At 37.1% G+C, this 19,289-nt stretch overlaps 1 protein-coding gene across 2 annotated transcripts in view; it reads right to left on the bottom strand.

Moving 5' to 3' along the window:
* vcanb (versican b) overlaps positions 1-19,289 on the bottom strand; it is a 67,561-nt gene that overhangs the window by 42,373 nt on the left and 5,899 nt on the right. For both annotated transcript variants that reach the window (XM_088630638.1, XM_088630637.1), the window contains 4 exons: positions 18,719-19,093; positions 14,103-14,277; positions 13,596-13,723; positions 9,417-9,710 (listed from right to left, as the gene is read on the bottom strand). In XM_088630638.1, coding sequence (XP_088486764.1) covers positions 9,417-9,710; positions 13,596-13,723; positions 14,103-14,277; positions 18,719-19,093 — 972 coding nt within the window. The remainder of the gene's footprint in view (positions 1-9,416; positions 9,711-13,595; positions 13,724-14,102; positions 14,278-18,718; positions 19,094-19,289) is intronic.

Genomic DNA, 19,289 nt, shown 5'->3' with positions numbered 1-19,289 from the left:
CGTAACCTACCTCTATTAGGATTAACAGTTAGGTTAAGATAAAATGACTACAATTTAAGTGCATTATTACCATAGAATTGTACTTTCAGCAAAAAGAAGAAAGAATACTGAGTAAAAAGAGTAGAACAATACAAAATGTCCAGGACTACAATGTTTCACACTGCAAAGTCTTATATGTATATAACAGTACATATAATTAGATATTACATATATAATTTAATAACTATCATATTTATATCCAGAAAACAATAAGCTTCTCCATGAACATTTAAGCTTTACTTTTAACAGCAGGCGTGGCACTTTTCCTTTCTGAGAACTAAGACTGCTAGAGATCCCAAGACCTTAAGATGAATGCTTTGCAAATATATCCCTTTGCCAGTAGCTTCTTTTTTAGGCAACATCATATTTTTTCAGGCTACGACTTAGTTTTCTCTAATTTTAAATCTCCCATTCATCATCTGTCAGATGTGAAGTCTTCTGGCAAAGTAAATAGCATTTCTGTTTCCAGCACTCAGCCAGAACACAGTATAAATCACATTGCCTAAATTCACACATTCACAACCATAATGTACAATCAGATAGTTTCACTTGTCTGAGTATATGAATTAACAAACAGACAAAAAGAGCACAGAGTCACCGCAGGGAGAGCTTACTGCTTAGTGAATGTGTGGATACATCAGTCACGCTTAACTAACACATTTAACTAGGCTGCTAGAGCTAATTAAACAAACAACACCAATGGACATACAATTTTTCCTCATGAAAGATGAATTTGTAAATTACAAGTGGTCTGTGAAAAAATGCATGAAATAGTAAACAGCGAGTACAGATATACTATATCTGTGGATACTCAAACTGGAGTAATGTAATTAGTGGGGTACTGCAGCGATCTATTTTAGGGCCACTGCTCTTTATAATTTTCATTTAGTAATAATAATAATAATAATAATAATAATAATAATAATAATAATAATAATAATAATAATAATAATTGCTTACACTTATATAGCGCTTTTCTGGATACTCCACTCAAAGCGCTTGACAGGTAATGGGGACTCCCCTCCACCACCACCAATGTGCAGCATCCACCTGAATGATGCTATGGCAGCCATAGTGCGCCAGAACGCTCACCACACATAAGCTATCAGTGGGGAGGAGAGCAGAGTAATGAAGCCAATTCACAGAGGGGGATTGTTAGGAGGCCATGATTGGTAAGGGCCAATGGGAAATTTGGCCAGGACACTAGGGTTACACCCCTACTCTTTTCGAGAAACGCCCTGGGATTTTTAATGACCACAGAGAGTCAGGACCTCGGTTTTACGTCTCATCCGAAGGACGGATAAATTAGTAAATAATAGTAAATTTAGTAAATGAGTCAGGCTTGCAGATGACACCAAAATGTTTCTAAAGTTTTTACTAAAGGTTTAGTAAAAACTTTAGAAACATGAGGGCAGCATGGTGATTAGTATTACTACCACAGCACTGGGCCTGTGGGTTCAAATCCATTACTGACGTGCTATCTGCCTGGAATTTCGCACCCAGACAGTGAGGGACGAACTGGCAGGGCAGGAGTGGCAAGGACAGAAACCCCAAGAACCGGTACAGTTGTAAGCCTGTATTGGAGGCTATTGAGGACGCAAGTGGAACCTACTGTATGTGGAAGTGCATTTAAAAATGAGAACAGTTATGCAAAGTGTAAGGGTTATGCAAAGGGATGTGGAAGTATGGAACGGGCTATCTAACTATGTTGTTGAGGCTGATGAGATATTTGGATCAATAAACTAACAACTGCTTAACATCTTCTCGTTTGTAACCTTTTTATGTTCTTAAACTTTGTTTTCTTTCTGGGTACTCTACAGTTAAAATTGTTAGTATAAAAGGAAAACATGCACCTGAAAGATCCATTTGCCACAATGATATACTGTAAATGGTAACTGACAGATGTTAACTGCAGAAATGTGTCTTCTTTGTGAGACAAGGTCTTTTAGTTGAAATAATCTCTCTCCCAACAGCCTTTGACATCACACCAAGAAACATTTACACCTTGTCAGTGTGATTATTATGCTTCCATAAGAAAACAAGGGGACACAAATGGAAATGATGTCATTCACATTATGCTCAAGCTTTTGAACATGGCCAAGACAAATGTGTTTCTCAAAAAAAAGTTTCCCCAGAAGAGATCCCACTTAAGGCAACCTCTCATCCAAGCAAAAAAAAACATAGTTTGTTTTCTCCCATCTAATACAGCAATATACAGGCCCTAGCAACTATTTTAAGGTAATTTGCCAGTGAAAATGACAGGTCTAATAAATAAAACTTTTAAAGCTGAAAAGAAAATGAACTAAAAAGAGAATGGAACATGTTCATTGTTTTTCTATTTGATCATCTAAGAGCAGGGATTATGCCAAAGCGTTTGCTTTGTGTCCAGATTTTTTGTTACAATTGTGAGACTGGTATTGCTCTACAGGATTCTGTCAGGCTGTCGGCAGAATATTATCAACAAGGGTTAGTTTATGACTGCAGCAGAATCCAACTGCTTTTTCACATAAATACCTGTCAGCTCCTTGTTTCCTTAGGTGCCACACAGCACATTATTTCAGGAAGAAATTAGGAAAACAAAATGATCAGGTAGCCAGCACCAGTCCAAAAGGATTGCAAACCGGCAGGTTTTATGCATCTCTGTAAATAATCAATGGCTTTAAGAAAAAGGAAAACAGGGCTAAAAAGGTTCACTTAGCAATTAATTAGTTATTAATTATCCAATTAAGAGCTCAGGTGCAGAACAAACTGAAAGACAGTGTGGCCCTGTACAACCCAGATCTAGTGCACAAAAGAGGAAGTTCTATTTTAGATTCATTTTTAAGAGGTAGTATTTTATAGTCTCAATCTGTTCTCTCCTTTTCGTGAGAAGTATATAAAATCTGTAACAGATCTAAATGTGGAGCCTGCGAAGAAACAGGAAAAATCCCATCACCATAGGAACATCGATACATAACAGAAACTATTCTGCTCTTTTTGTCTGTTCTCATGTTTTATACTTTGTAGGGATTTTGTGTATTAACACAAAGCTTCTGCTAATATACATGTATCTGTCCCATTCTCATCCATTTTGAAAACAAAAAAACATACTGTATACAGTGTATGTACAGAACTAAAATATATACTTATCAGTCACCACCTCCATACACTGTTTGCACTTCAGGGGGCCTGAGAAGTATGGCCTGCGGCTTAAGCAGGAATAACTCAGAAAAGACAATAATAATTACTTTATACTAATGTACACAAATAATTATAGACATTTACAGGGAAGATCAAGTAATTCCTATACAGTAGTTTTATGCCAACTACTGTATATCAGAAATGATTTCCATGATGGAGTTTTCTCCATAGACTACAAAATACAACAATTTTCAAAAGCTCATCAACACCATTGCTGACTAAGCTCTGCCTAAGCATTCATCAGTTCCCTGTCGACTGCAAGGGCCTAATATCACTCTACACTCTACACAAAAGCAGAACGTACAACAAAGAGAAACAAACAGCCAGGAATAAGTCACTAGCCTTCCAGCACACTATGGTATTACTGGCCAATGGGTTCACCCTCTTTTCCATAGAACAAAATCAATAGCCAACGGTTTGTCCTGGAAACTATTCCTCAACTCCAATCCACCCTGAACTTGAAAGTTACAATAATATAATTCAAATCAAGCTTTATTATCCTCTGCAGGACAATTTGTTCTATGGCACAGTCCAACTCAACAACAAATAGATAAGTCAGTTACTTTACAATAAGAGAGTTCATTTACAAACTACTGAGGTTGCAAAATTGATCTTCACCTTCTTGTCCAATGGCATAATAACGTGTTCTTCATCTTCTTGTCCAATGGCAAAGTAATGTACCAGTGCTACATGAAATGGATGTTATTCTGTCCAACTCCTTTCCATGATATTTATTTTGCCTTTCAAGCTATACACTGAAAATTGTAAAGCATTTCAGTAATTAACCTTGAGAGCTGTCTTCTTCAAGCTGGTTGCCAGCCATCATGGTGAACATGGCTAATAGTTTAGATATTTTCAGGCTTGGTTATTTTATATTCATCCACACTTTTCATTCTAATTGAACTTTTCATTCCAATGCCCTGCTTTCTTCACTCCATAGAAATGATATTATATTAGCTTTTCTTTCTTCTATCTCTTTTTCAAGTCTGATTTTAGGAGTGTCTGCTTTGAATGTCTTTCTGTGCTGATGTACAGCTGTTGGGACTTAAATTCATGCTGCTGGATTTAATTTTAAATTCTGAGCTCAGAACACATTGTTTCAAACGATTAACTGTTTTCAGTTAATATTGTCTCAGTTGACACTTCCTGACGTACGGACATTAAGGGTTGATTTTTTTCAGGTCATTGCTTGGATATCTTTTTACATCTGATACATTTTAAGTTTCAGCCGTGAAGACACTTTGGGTTCATTGCTTGAAAGTGTACACCCCAATGTTCTCAGTTCTCTTGATGACAATGATGAAGCACTCTGTATTCATTTTGGGCAACAGGAACAAATGTGACTTGAATTGTAATTTAACATGTCGCATAGGTGCAATACAGTACAAACAGAAACCACTGTTTAGGTGAACACCTTCAGCATAACGAGACATATCAGACATTAAATACCATTATTATTCAGATTGAGATTGCAAATATCTAAATACTGAATGTTGTTGTTTGCAGAGACCCCCATGTGAAAAATAAGCTTTAGCTTTACAGGCCCTATAATCAATACTTGGATACAGGGAATAACATTAGGTTAAAAAACTTTCTCCCTGCCCTACCCTGTAAGAGTAAAGTCATTTGAGAAACTTTCCTCTCTGACTTAATGGGCTGTCTGGTGCTGTAGCCAGCTGTTACACATTAGAGGCATGTTACACATGTCTTATTCTTGTTCTCAGCGGCTATCAGTGATGTAAGCCATGAGGCACATTTTCCTAATAAAAGTGCAAGGATCTATTAGCTGGAAAAAAAGCCAATTATCTTGCCAGTGTTTGCGTATTGTGGATGGACTACGCATTAGTTTGCTGCAGATTTGTCTTTCAGATCCGAGTTGAATCTTTTTTTTTCCTCCTTACTGACACTGTGCTATATTTATTCACTGCTCCTTGGCGTGGATGATTAAGGGTAATATAAAAAAGGTTAATTGAAAATGTTTACAAAGACAAAAGAGGATAAAGCCAGAGAGAGGAATGAACAGAGAGTTTAGATATAAATATCAAATATCTAATTCTAGGTACAAGTAACGTACTATGAAGAACGTTAGTGCTTCAATAATGGGTAACAGCTGATTGAATTAACTTCAAAATGTATGATTGGTTAAGGGGCATTGTGAATTAACTGGGACTGAACAAAACTGAGGTGACCTTATCCAGCAGTAGGGTAAGTGAAGTTGTGTCCCTGGCCTGGATTGTGCAGGCAGTGGGGTTAAGGTCCATTTTAAAATGAATCACAGTCCAAGACTGAGAACCGAACCAAAAGTAGTTGTTCCCAAGGTCACATTCCGCAGTCCAAGAGAGAATATGGATTGTATCTTCTACATATATTCAAAAGTCTTCACTTAGTCCCTCAGTGTTACTTCAAGAATTGAAAGAGTTTATTTAATAATTTACAGATGCTTAGTTTACACTCTCCACAGGCACATTTTTGGCAACATGATAAAACAGAAGACTTCAAGAGGAAAGTCCACTCTACCATTCAAGACATCTTAAATACCAAGATTAGAAACCAGGAGTAGTGGTTAAGAATCTGGATTCCAGACTGGGGTATCAGAGGTTCAAAGACCAGATGGGATGCTGTTGTTGGCCTTGTCAGCAGGGTAAGTACTCAGCCTGCTCTAGTAAATGCCTAACTGTGTTAATTGTATGTGTAAATCATTTACTGTGTAAACTGCAACTTACTGTGCAAACTGTAGCTAACCTACCTGGTTAAATAATGGAAATACCACGAAACATACACTTCCTAAACACCTTCAAATTAATCTCAATCTTGAAATACGGACAATATTTATAAAATATGTACTAATTAGCTTTTTATTAAGAAGTGTATTTATTAATATACTCATTTACAGTTACCTGAGAAATCCATAGCTTTATTTGGGCCTTCACAGAATGTCCCTACTGAAATGTGGCTTACTCAGGATTCTGAAAAACCTTTTTTTTTTGTAGATTACGACACTACAATTACTACAATTACTAAAATACAGGACACTTCCCTGATGTGTCCCTATATCCAAGTTTCTGTTCTGTGAAATATTTATTGTACTGTACGTACAGCATGGATATAACTTCCACTCATGTTGCATGATTTATTGTTGTGGTACAGTAGTTGTTCCATAATTTTGGATGTAAACAACAATCAGTTTAAAAAAATGATAAAGGGTATCTTCATTCCACAACCTGCGAACTGTCATCACCTCAATATCTCCAGACTAGAGGTTTTCCTCTCTGGTTCTGAATAAGCTCTGTGTCTTCTGTTTTGCTTTCCATAGGAGCTCTCCTTTACCTGACAGCTTAATTTGCTTGGTGGAAACAGTTAGAAAGGTCAGGTTAAGCGGACTGTAACTTCACTTAAGGTGTCAAGTTTATAGCTCGGCTAGAGAAAAAATCAGAATACACAGGTATCTTTTAGAAGAAAAGCTGAGAACCCCACCCCCGCATAAGTAAGGGGTAAAATAAACACAAGAAGAAATTAGTTTGATTAAAAATAAAGAGAGAGGGGGAAACAGCACAAATATAAATTAACCAGTCAATGAGGTTTTCAATACTTTTAAATGTTTACTACATAATCAATGTTTGTTAAAAAAATATGTCAATACAATCACATATTTTTTATGATGACATATTTATTTCACTCCTTCGTAACACTAAAGTGCTCCCAGAAATGTAGAACTCTAAATTGACATCCATGATTGAATGTTTGGACTTTCCCAGTGTTTAATCATCTCATACAAACCCATGTGCCAAAATGAAAATGAAAGCATCTTTTGGCTTGCTTTTCATTTTCTTTGAAGGTATGGATTTAATATAAAGAGACATAAAGGGTAAAAAATCAAATAGGAGGACAAGCAGGGGAAAAGAACTTCTTAAATTATACAATGATACTACATTTTTAAGTGCTGCATCTGTTGTGGAGATAAACTAGGCAACAGAAAAAGATTAAGGGAAGAAGAATTTCAGATGTTCATTCAAATCTGTTGAATACAGGTTAAAATGACATTTTTAAAAATAATTTAAATGGTAAAAAAAGGTTTAAAAGATTTCCTGCAGTGCATTCACATACTGTTACCCATTAACTGTTGACTTAAATAATAAAAACCAAGCTTAAAATATGATTTAACTTTCCTGTCAGCTAAGGCTACATTGGATTCTAAGGATAGTGGCCCAAACCCAACAAGAAACCAAGCGATCAGAGGACCACCAGGGAATGTATACTGTATACACTAAAAGTAACACAGGCCAGAACGCTTAAGGCAAGTAGATTTGTCAAAATACTAATATGAACCTTAAGATATAATGCTTAGCGGCAGCAAAACTACTACAGGGGGTAAATTACTGAGTCCTTTCTTTCATGTACTGTATGGGCTGTTTGATTCCTGCCTGGGATGCATAAGAACATGAGCAGTAAACTCAGGGGATGAATGATCTGGGCTCCTACAGTGGATAAGAAGAAACCAGGAGAGGTGACATCACTCACAACCTGAAGTCGGAACAGCTGAACCACAGCCAGACGCGGCCAAGCTAAAATGGTGAGTCCTGCTTTTTCTTAAATGTATTTTCATACATTTAAGAAGGGATTCTACAAGATCTAGTTAGCAGACAAATGTCAGTACCACGTGCACTATTCTATTGATTCATACTTTGACGGTTTCGTGAGGTTTTTTTCTATGGGTCGACATACAGGTCAGGGTGTCAGAGTTCTTAAACTCTTCAGAAAGGTTCATAATCAATATAATTGATCCCTAAATAATGTATTTAATTTTAATTCAATCTTTACTATCACCCAAGGGAAAATGTGTTTTATGGCACAGTCATATACAACAATAAGGACAGATGAACATTGCTAACAAAGACCATATCTTGTTGTTACAGGAAATAAGAGAATTACTTTCCAGTGTTTGAGAGAGATATGGCAGGGGGACACCTGGGAACACAGAGGTGTCTTTCAGAGGGAAGAAGTGTAAATTCACAATGGAGAGGGTGATACACAAACTCCATAACGCTCTTGGCCTTCTTAAAAACCTTTTGTTAGCAGAGAATTGTTAGCTCACTTGATTTGCACCAAGGATTGTGTTACTTAATTCAACACATTTTTCCCAACCTATTACAATTCACAATACTGATCTTGGCAAACCAACAAGTGAGACAGCACATCAAGACAACTTCCAATAAAATGATTTAAAGAAAAGTGTAAAAATAGTTATATTTTAAGGTTCTGTTGGCCTTTTTTATAAATGGTGTCACAACATTTGTTCCATCTCACATTTCTGGCTATGACCATACAGCACAAACAATTTATTTATTTAACATTTATTTTTTATACCTGACAGAGCATCCTAACCATAACCCTAAAACTACATATTGTCAGGGTATTTATTTTTTAATTTTTATTTTAATTTTTCCACATTTTTGACTGAATACTGTAGTATTTTCCTTCTTTCTCCTCAGTGTTTGCAAATGCAGATTCCTTAATGTAGTATATACAGTACAATAGAGTACTTCAGATTCCTCAGTCTCCAGATGAACAGATGAAAAATGCCACTAGGAGCCCATCACTGGGTAATTTACATGATGATTAAAAAGCAACAGCAGGATTCAAGCCTCTTGAAGCTTCTGAAGATCTCAATCCTAGAAGATCTGTTCACATTTTTACTCACGATTCACAGATGCTGTGAGACACACCAGCTGACATCAACAAGCTGTTTTTTCAAAGGGCTACTAGGAAACTGAATCTAAGGCTCAAGTCTCCTGCTGGGAGTCAGATTGCTGCACTAGCACATCTCTCTGTAGATAAAACTCATCTCAAGCTCAGCAGGACACAAAGCAGTTCATTTAATCTTTTAAGAATTAGAAAAGCATACTTTGACACTCTGGCTAGCTGTCAAATCTTTTCATAACCTACTGATCCTTCCACAATGCTGGTCTACTTCTTACATCCACTGGCCCATTATATTCACACAAAGCAGGTGTGATTCTCCAAAACGGACAGCGTGTATGGCTCCTAAGTGGGCCACTCCTTGATTAACATCCAGTAAACTCGTTTTACCCACATTGTGTAACTTTATATTGTTCTTTGTGAACAAATCAATTCATTAATAGGTGAAACATTAACCATTAAAACACTTGCTATTGAACAAGAACTATGTGAAAAATTACCTTTGAAGCAGTAGGCGCCAAACTTTTCTGTGGGGTTAGGAAAGCCGGTTTGGTTCCTGTAGCGGTACAATGTCCGGACGCCCAGAAGCCCCCCCCCACACTGGGTCCGGGCTACGGCGATAGGGTATCGAACGCTGCCGTCAGAGAGCCAGCCATAGTCACACCTGTCGAGACCATTTCTCCAGGCTGAGTGAAGGTGTCCAGTGGAGGCAAGGACAGCGCCCTTTGTCGCACACTCTTCCTCGGCTTCCTTGAGGGTCACCTTGGAAAGGGCCGGAGTAAAGAACACTTCGCCTGAAGAGAAAGCAAATTCCCAGCGTCACACACTCAGCTTTTCTTCACTTTCGGGAAATTTAAACCATACACAAACTGTTATTTTTTTATCAGGAGTCACGCATTCAAGCCAGGTCTGATTCCCCTTTTAACAGCCATTAATTCCACCGTCATTATCTTCAGAAACACTTGTCTGTTCCTAAGCCTTTTTAAAAATAAGGTGTTTGTGAAGTGGACTTTGAGTGATTGTTCTTGAGATGTATGAGGTTCTCAGAAATGTGAGGGCCCAAGAGCATGTAACAGACACTGCTTGATCAAAATTTGGTTTATCATGTCCATGTGCTTTCTAGAAAATGTATGCTGTTAAAGATTTAAAACCCTGACTAAATATTCTTATAAAGAAAATAATAATCAAATTGCACAATGTGGTATTGTATACCATCATCAACAGATTGTTTTAGATAGATTTGCAGCTTTTCATAAAACACCTAACATTAAACAATAAACAGTCACGACAATAGAATACTTAAGTGTGTATGTGAAAGGGACATTCATCGCAGGCATTTTTCTGCTCCTTAAGCATCTTTTTTATGAGCTAGCTAACAGAAAACAACAATACTGTACATCACAGAAAACGTTTTGTCTGTGCATTGTGGGAGGTAAATTCTTACTGCAGCTAAGTTTCAAAATAAGTTCTTTATTTGTAATTTTAATTTGTAATGTTTATTATATTTGCCTAATGACACAATTACAAAGCCGTTTATAACACCATTAATGTTTTAAAAAACAAATGGGCAGTGTTTGATCCAAAAAGATTTTAATTTAAACAACCGATTAACTCTTGACAGAAAACTAAAGGGCAAAACTAATGGCCTAAAGACTTTTCTTCAAGAAGATTTGGGTGTAACCTCAAGAATAAGAGTTTGCAATATTTAAATATTTACTGTCAGATAAAAACCCATTTCATAATAGACCCATTAAATACAATAACCCAACATTTGTGTTTAAATAGCAGCAGTACAGTCAAGCTAAACATTTATCAATTCTCTGTCTGTTACAAAAAGTAAAAGAGGAGTATAAATATGGTGCATTTTCATGATACTTCCATGTCTGCATGATTTAACTTAGCTTTTCTTTGCTTAGACCAAGGCTGTCAGATCCTGATATGGTGAGGGTGGTGTGTCTACAAGTTCTTTTTTAAAGCAGTAACACCCAAAGAGCTACAGTAGGAGAAGCTGTTAAATAGGTCCAATTAAGCTGGAAACCAGCTGATTTAGCTCGATAAGAAATGAACTGGAGTGAAAATTTGTATTTACACCAACCCTCCAGAAATCTCCAAGCTAGGCTTAGACTGGCTTCTAAAACATTTTCTCATTACTATCTGAATGCATACAGGAAATATTAAGTACCAAACTCTATCAATGAACGTATTCTTAAGCTTTCAATTTTCTGCTAGCAAGAAAGGCTGAAGAACTACCTTAGAAGTAATATAAACAGGAACACACAAGATAAATTGTTTTTTTTTTCATAATGAAGAGAACCTATTGTTAATCATTTGTGAGGCTTTTGGGGGGAATTCAAAAGAAATTGTGATAGTATTTATTCTGCAGGCTAGAGATGTTTGGGCTGCTAAATAAATGCCTACAATTTACTAACTGTTTACAGTATTGTAAACATTCAAATAAAGGTTAAACAATTTCTAATTTACTCTTCTTCAGATCTCAGAAATTGTCCTATGGATAGCATATACTGTAAATCTGACTGGGACACACTTGATTTGGTCTTCTGTTCAGAGACTATACAAAGGATGTAATTTTTAATGTCAATAAAATAATTACAATAAGTAATATAAAATAAAGTGCAAATTAAAGCAAAACAACAACAAAAAAAATGTGTTTTGATGTAATACTGCTTATTCCAAAGTCTTGTGTTTGTAAAAGAGCAAGCCTAATGTTAGAAAGTATAGCGTGGGTAACCTTACACCAATAAACCTGTTTTAGAATGATTTATAAGGGGTTAGTTTGTAAAAGAGGTCAACCTGAGCATTTCACAGTTTGACGTGATCTGTGTGGTCTATTGTCAGCCACAAAAGTTTTGTAGTCTCTCCTGGTAACTTATAATGCAGTAAGAAATGTTATACACAAATAGGTTACAGGATTGGAACCTCTTTTATCCTGAACAGAGAAAATTACAAGGATATATGATACAAGTGAAATTTGAAAACTACTGAAAAAAATAACCCACTGCTCTTCTTGTAGAATAAGAGTGATACACAGACACAAAGCTAAGACTAAGTACTTTCAAGTCCACATCCATGCATGTCTGAGCATTAAGAGATGTGGCAGTCTGGAGCAAGCATCCAGTCATGCTTCTACTGCATGACTGTAGAAATTTTTCATTAGACTTTTATAAAATGTTTGGCTGATCAACAAACAACTAAGTGAGTTGCTACAGTATATGTATTGCATGGTTGCCTACTGCATGTACAACCTTTATTACATTCTTAACTGCACCAAATGTAAAAAACAATTTGCAGCCTGAGGTTACATCAAGCCTCGCGACTCATGTACAATAAGGGGAATGCGATCTTTTATTAGCAAACTTTGTAAAGTGAAGGTTTCAGCACTGTATAAGCCAATGTTATAATTAATAATAATTGCTTACACTTATATAGTGCTTTTCTGGACACTCCACTCAAAGCGCTTTACAGCGCTTAATAAACAGTACATAAATCCACGTTGTACTGGATTTACACATATTTGCCATGTTGTAATCAATTATAATATTAAGACAGTATTTATTATTATTCATTATTTAATGGCATGTGAGCATTTATCCAAACCCTAATGTGAACAATTAAAGAAGCTGAAAAAATTATTTATTAACGCTCCTTTAATAAATCATCTATAGGCAATAAATTAGATCCACTGAAGTGAATATATTAAACATGAAAGCTTCTGGTAAGAATTTAAATTGTTTTAAGTTGTAGTGAATGGGAAAAATACAATAGACGTATTAAATATTATATATACACAACACTGAAACATAAGTGGCCTGTTTCTCTGGCAATTAGTATAATACAATTAAATGTGTTTATAGTCTAATCCAGGTGGATCCTGCACATTGGTGGTGGTGGAGGGGAGTCCCCATTACCTGTAAAGCGCTTTGAGTGGAGTGTCCAGAAAAGCGCTATATAACTGTAAGCAATTATTATTATTATTATTATTATTATTATTATTATTATTATTATTATTAATGTGGACAGCACAAGCTTGAAAGTAAACTTTAGAATAGCATTTTTATTTATATAAATATGTGACTTTCTCTATAGCACCAGGTTTTATTCTTTTCTCCGAAATGTGATAAATCTGCCAAGTTCTTTATTTCCTGTATCACCTACTGTATACTTTGGATGTGTGATGCACCAAAGGCTCAGCTGTGGCACTTGGAATGACCTTAAGCGGCCTAAATAGCTGGTTTTAATTAGGCCTGTTATTATTGTGTTCCAATTCTAAAAGCCGCATGTTGAGCTGGGCTAAGAAAGTCTGCAAAGTCAACATCATGGAAAAAACGAAATAATAAATGGCTGTTTTCTCATGACGATTTCCTTATGTTACCACAGGCATTTAATGTTTTAATCAAATCATCCCCCACATTTTCAAAGCTTTTTTGCTTTATAGAATAATGACTTGCTAATAGAGAGAAATTAATAGTTTGGCTGCCTGTTGGCAGTGAGCTCTTTTGTGTCAGAAAACCTCTCAGCTCTCATCTGGAAAGAGGCTTCCCTGACACAAAGACTTGCGGTAAATGGTCACACCTCACAGTGCCATGTGTTGCATTTAAAATTAGCACCCTGGGTTTGACACAGCTGCTCCACTTCGAGCCTGCGGGAGATCATCTTCTTACCTTCCAATTTGTCTACATAGCAATACACATCATATGTCTCCGTGGGGTGGCGGACTCCATATGTTCTGACACCAGGCTTTCCCATTTTATCTCCATAGCAACCCGCCCTGGGTTTAGTAATTGGGTACCTGCCCAGATGAAATTGTAAACACTTCTTGTTACACTTATATAAAAACCAAACAGTTCTGAACTGAAAACAACATGAAAACTGATGGAGCTGGTGAAGAATAATGGGTAATAGTTTAGGCCATTTAGGATGATTTGTACAGTATATAGACAGACAGAGGATAGAGGAGTTTATTTGCCACATGCACAATGGGATTCTTGTTCACACCCTTCTCTCAGGACAACAGACAACGCAGTACAACAATTAACAACACACAACGTACACGGTCATTACAACCACTACAAAACAGGAAATATAAATAGTGACAGCACGCACAGACAATAAACAAACAGATATTTCCCAGATATTTTGGTAAATGGCCTTCTGTGAATCTACTGTACCTGACAGTCTGGTCTTCCATCCAGCCAGCATCACACTGGTCAAAGCCGTCTTCGTAGGCCGCATTCAGCTGTTCCACAGAGGCTATGGTGGCCCCAACATCCTTACAGGTCTGCTTGGCCTGCTCGAAGGTGAGGGTGTACCTGCTGCTGGAGGCCCGGTAATGAAACACAACACCTGTACAGACACACAACAGAAATAATTAACTGTAAAATTAAAAAAGAAAATGTTCATTATCATTAATATATTCTAGGCAATTCACTATTTAAAAAGGACACACATAAAAGACTTCCAATGAACCAGCTCAACCTGTAACTATCCCTTAAATAACTATTTCAGATTAATTTGAATGAATATGCTCCATGTCAATAAATGTTACAGCTAAACTCTCTCTATCTCTTATTTCTCCTGCCTGTACAATTGTGACCTGTTAAAAAAAAAATAATGTAAATGAAGACTGTTATAAAATGTTGATTGGAATGAATTTCCCAGCATGATGAAAAGGATGGAATAATTATACAGTGCATGGATTACAATGTGTTTTACAGATAAAGTGCATGTTTTACATTCATGGCCTGCTTTACAAGCTTCTGCGCTTTTTATACCACAAGGGCTACTACCAGATAATAGAAGATACATATTCAAGATGTTATGAGCTGCAGTGTCTGAGAATACAGGCTGGCAAAGAAAGACCACGCTGTTTATAATACTGGGACATAAAGTTACCAATGCACCTTTCCAGTAGGGAGTAGCTCTCAGACAGGTTTGCCTGGAAGGCAACACCTCTATAATTGCACCAAAATGCAACAGCAAGTGTAGATTTTCGTCTTATATATTTCCTTACTTGTATGGGGGTAGTGTGAAATAAAGCTTTCGCATGCAAAGGAATGAGAAACCAATTTGTAACTCAGCTGTTACTTAAGTCATAAAGGGATTTTTTAAGTCTTTAACAATTCCTGCTGCTTGGAATGTGCAAGAGACGGGCGAAGGGACAGCTTTGTGAACTTATTATCTGAGCAGAAGGTGCTGTGTTAAACTGCTGGTGTGTCTGCCGACAGACACTTGATATTAAGTTTGACAGTCATAATTCATCACAAGCCATGCTTTATATCAGCTCATAGATATGAGATGTATTGACATGTCCAGGGCTATACTGACACGTCCCTGTTGGTCTTTCATCTTCATTTGGAATGACAAGAATTCCCCATGGACTGCTTCCTTTGTAAGTGCATGGCTTAGGAAACTGCCATCCCATCATTATTTGGGGTTCTACAGACTTTTGTAAATTTTAGCAGCTGCCAGGAAGATCTTCATCCTAGACTAGCCATTTTGATATATTAATGATGCAGACACCACATGCAAATTATTCTGCTAACTTTATAATTAAACTTTCGGAGTTACTTATTGGACAAAACGTGGAGGTGCTATTTGAATGAAGATCAGGTTATTAATAAAAGGAATTTTTTTAAGTTTATGTCATTGACCTGGGCTATGATAAAATACTGCTGAGTATGCATCTCAAGGTTATCAAAAAACATTTCAGAAGTTTAAATAGAAAAATAAGGAAAGATCTTATATACAGTAATCATATGCATGTGGACTGCTACTGTAAAGATAAGCTTGCACTTTTATTCTCCTATGGAGAAAATGTAATACTGTACTGCCATTGCACTGCGGGCTAGATAGGGCATATGGCTTCTTCTTGATAGTAACCTTTTTATGTTCTTATGCTCTTATGTCCAAATCCTTGGACATAACCAACAGAGATACTCATGCCTGCGGATCAAGAGATTTTTTTGTGGCCGAAATGTAGGTACAGTAAGTCTTTGTTTCCATTTGTAATTCCCAAAATTTGGGGGGAATGTAATGCCTTCTGAAATCAGATTAATCAATTTCATTATGAGTATGACCCTTTCACAGGGAGTCCTTCAGAGCTTGTCAGATTCTTGTCCAATTAACACACTGCAATCGGCATACTGTAGTATATTACAAGACAATTAGCATCAATTGGAAGACTATCACTAATACCACTGCAAACTCACAAGCACCCAGCTAGTCTCAGTGTTTACAAGCATAGCCAAACCCACAACACCTCAGTTGACTCAAGCCTATCCAACATTGGAGATACTGGCTAAACGAGTGCCACCAGCTGGGAATCAAACCAACAACGTTTGGACAATAAGACTCAATGTGCACTCCGAGTGACCACATTTACTCACTGAGCCACTCTGGAGCCCCCTGGGTCTCGTTGCAATGCCCAAGAGAAGACAGAATATTATTACAGCCAGTCTATAATGTTGTTTTCATTGTTTCAGCACACATTTCTTAGGTAAGTTAACTCACAAGGTGACCAAGGGGCAGATTTTTTAACCACACCATTTGTTTCAGCTTTTAGCTACGGCTCTTGAGCTATTGCCTTAAGATCACCAGGGCGTTATACTTTCAGCCTTGTCAGTTTCACTTCTTCAGAGCCAGAGGTTTTGTAATAGCTTGACATTAAAAAAAATGTTCCTTCAATATTCCATGATATCATCCTTACCCTTTACAGACTTCAATACCTCTGAGTATTCCTCTTCCAGAAACACAAATTTGTTAACACACATATTCATTCTCACAGGTAACATCTTGAAAACATGAAAAGATGATAGATCGATTACTCTAATTTCAGATTACTCTTCAAATGCTTTTCCTGATAGGATTAATATAATCGCTTTAGCAGGCTGACGTTTTCCCTTCTGTTTTCATTCCCAGAACTAATATCTCATCATGTCCAGCATGCCTTCTCTAGCCCTCTGTGTAGTCTGCTGGAGTTTGTAAGTTAGCAGCAGAAAAATCTGGAGCTGAGCATTTAACTCAACATGGGAAACATTATTTTAGCAGTCAAACCATGAGAGACCGATAAATTCTGTCTAAAAACAAAGACAGCTTTGTGTAAAGTGTGTCATCCCCATGTAAAATACATCTTATAATAAAACACAGTTTTGAAAACAAATGTTAGGTTAACAGCCTAACGGGAGAAGCATATGTGACCTGTGTTATTTTCAATTAATTTCTTGTGCTAACTGATAGTACAGGTGATTGTCTCTAAATTCTTCTGCTTATATTATTCACACCTTTCCTCACAGATACTAAGTCTCAGATAGAACTTCAAATTCAAAATCAAATTAATGAAAAAATCTATTACAATTATGATTGCATTACAAGTTTTCCACTTTGCAGCCTGATCCAGTCAGAACTCAGAAGATAACCAAGGATGGGTCTGGTCAGTACTGGGATGGGAGATCAAAGGAAAACCAGATTGCTACTGGGGGGGAACTGGTAGACCATTATAGCCCATTATAGCCCATAATTTCCTGGCCAATGCCTCAGTCTGATGACTGGGGACACTTTGCTGTTCTTCAGGTGACACATTAACTTCTTACTTCTTGGTCATTACCATGAGAGACCAATAATATCTGTCTAAAATCAAGGATGGCTTTGTGTCAGGTGCCTTATCTTCACGTAAAATAAATCTCATAAGGAACACTATCAAAGAATGATATGTAGCCTGTATTTTCAGTTAATTTCTTGTGCTGAATTATATTATCCAGCATTTCATATGAGGTAAAAGTCTTAACCTCTGTGCCCTGGCTAAATTCCACTCTGAATTTGTACATATAGTCTTTCTATACTTCTCCCTTAATTCAGATGGTGAAGAAAGCTCTCTCACCCCCACACCTGCTGTCTACTCTAGGTGCATAATGGCATCCATGCATCAACCACATGCATGCTGGTGAATGAAGGGAATCCATGCTATATGTACAGCGCTTTGTGGTCCTTAGGAAGTACTGTCTGAATGCAAAGAATAGTAATGAAGAGATAAGGGGAGGGACCAGCACTTTTTATATTGGCTTCATGGGACTTTTCTCATGGTTTATTGAGTTTATAAACTGATCCAGTCAAAACACTTTTTGGAACACAAGTGAAAAAGAGGCATATGTATCTGTCCCAAAATCTCAAGTTAAAAAAACAAATCTTATCCTCCAGATTCTGGGCACAGCTAAAAATTAGAGGCCGTGACTTTAGAGCACAAAGGTCAGCTCCATGTTTATCAAAAGAAAATTACCCTAATTAAGATGGAAGAAAACGGCCAGGGAAACAATACAAGCCTTTTTAGCTCTGAACTTTAGATTTTATCTCCCTGGGAGCATTTTTCAGAAATGGGTAGGTGTTCAGATACAGTTTCTTGCGTTATACAAATTATAAGGAAATACTGTGTATGCTAAAGGCCTTTTCTGTGGATATCAATAGATCAATTTTTAATTGAATTTCTTCTGGAATGTGAGAAGGTCTCATAAGCATGGAAAGAGCACAAAAGGGCTAGTAAAATAGTGTTAACTGTGTGAAACCTAATCGCATAAAAAGACTACAAACGAGAGGAGGTCATTTGGCCCATACAGCCTGTTTCATAGTTAGCTGCTAATTGATCAAAGGGATTACATGCTGCTATTTCTTGAAAAGTGAGGACATTGGCTTCAACAACATGGATAAGTAAACCGATCTACTGTATGCTCCCAGAACCCAATTACAGGTCATACGCCCCCCAAGACAAGACAAGCCTACCGAAAGACAAACTCACCATTAACATCGAGTGTGACAGTGTCCTGCGTGTCTTCAATTCCATACATCACTTCACAGCGGTAGAGGCCAGCATCACTTGCCCGGAGCTTAACAACCGTCAACGAGGCATCACCGACGTCTTCAGGGTGGCTGGGCACCGACACCCTGTTCTTGTATCCATGACCAATTTTAATTACCCCGTTTTGTGCCACAAGTACAGTTAACTCGCTCCCATGCTCGATTTTGGTCCATTTGATTCTCAGGTAGTCGGTGCCTGTTTTTTGGCTGGGTGACGAAGTGGGCATTGTTGAAAAATGACAGGGAAGCACTACTTTGCCAGATAGAGACCCACTGACCGGGGGGCTTTTCTCCATCTTCATGATCACTGTGCTCTCTGGGAAGAAAAAAAAGAACCAGAAATACTGTTAGATGGGATGCAAAATAAAACTTTTGGCGCAACAGGAACTTCAACAGGAACTTCAATTACAGCAGTAATTTCTACTCTTCTTTTGGAATATTTACTCATATCTTCCTTAGGTAAAATCCTTTATAATGGTGTTCCATATGCATTCTACTGCACATGGCATAAT

The sequence above is a fragment of the Lepisosteus platostomus genome, chromosome 4 (assembly GCF_059453375.1).
Source record: "Lepisosteus platostomus isolate fLepPlt1 chromosome 4, fLepPlt1.hap1, whole genome shotgun sequence".
Classification (NCBI taxonomy): Eukaryota; Metazoa; Chordata; class Actinopteri; order Semionotiformes; family Lepisosteidae; genus Lepisosteus; species Lepisosteus platostomus.
The sequence above is the reverse complement of the archived record's forward strand: the minus strand, read 5'-3'. Positions and strand labels throughout refer to the sequence as shown.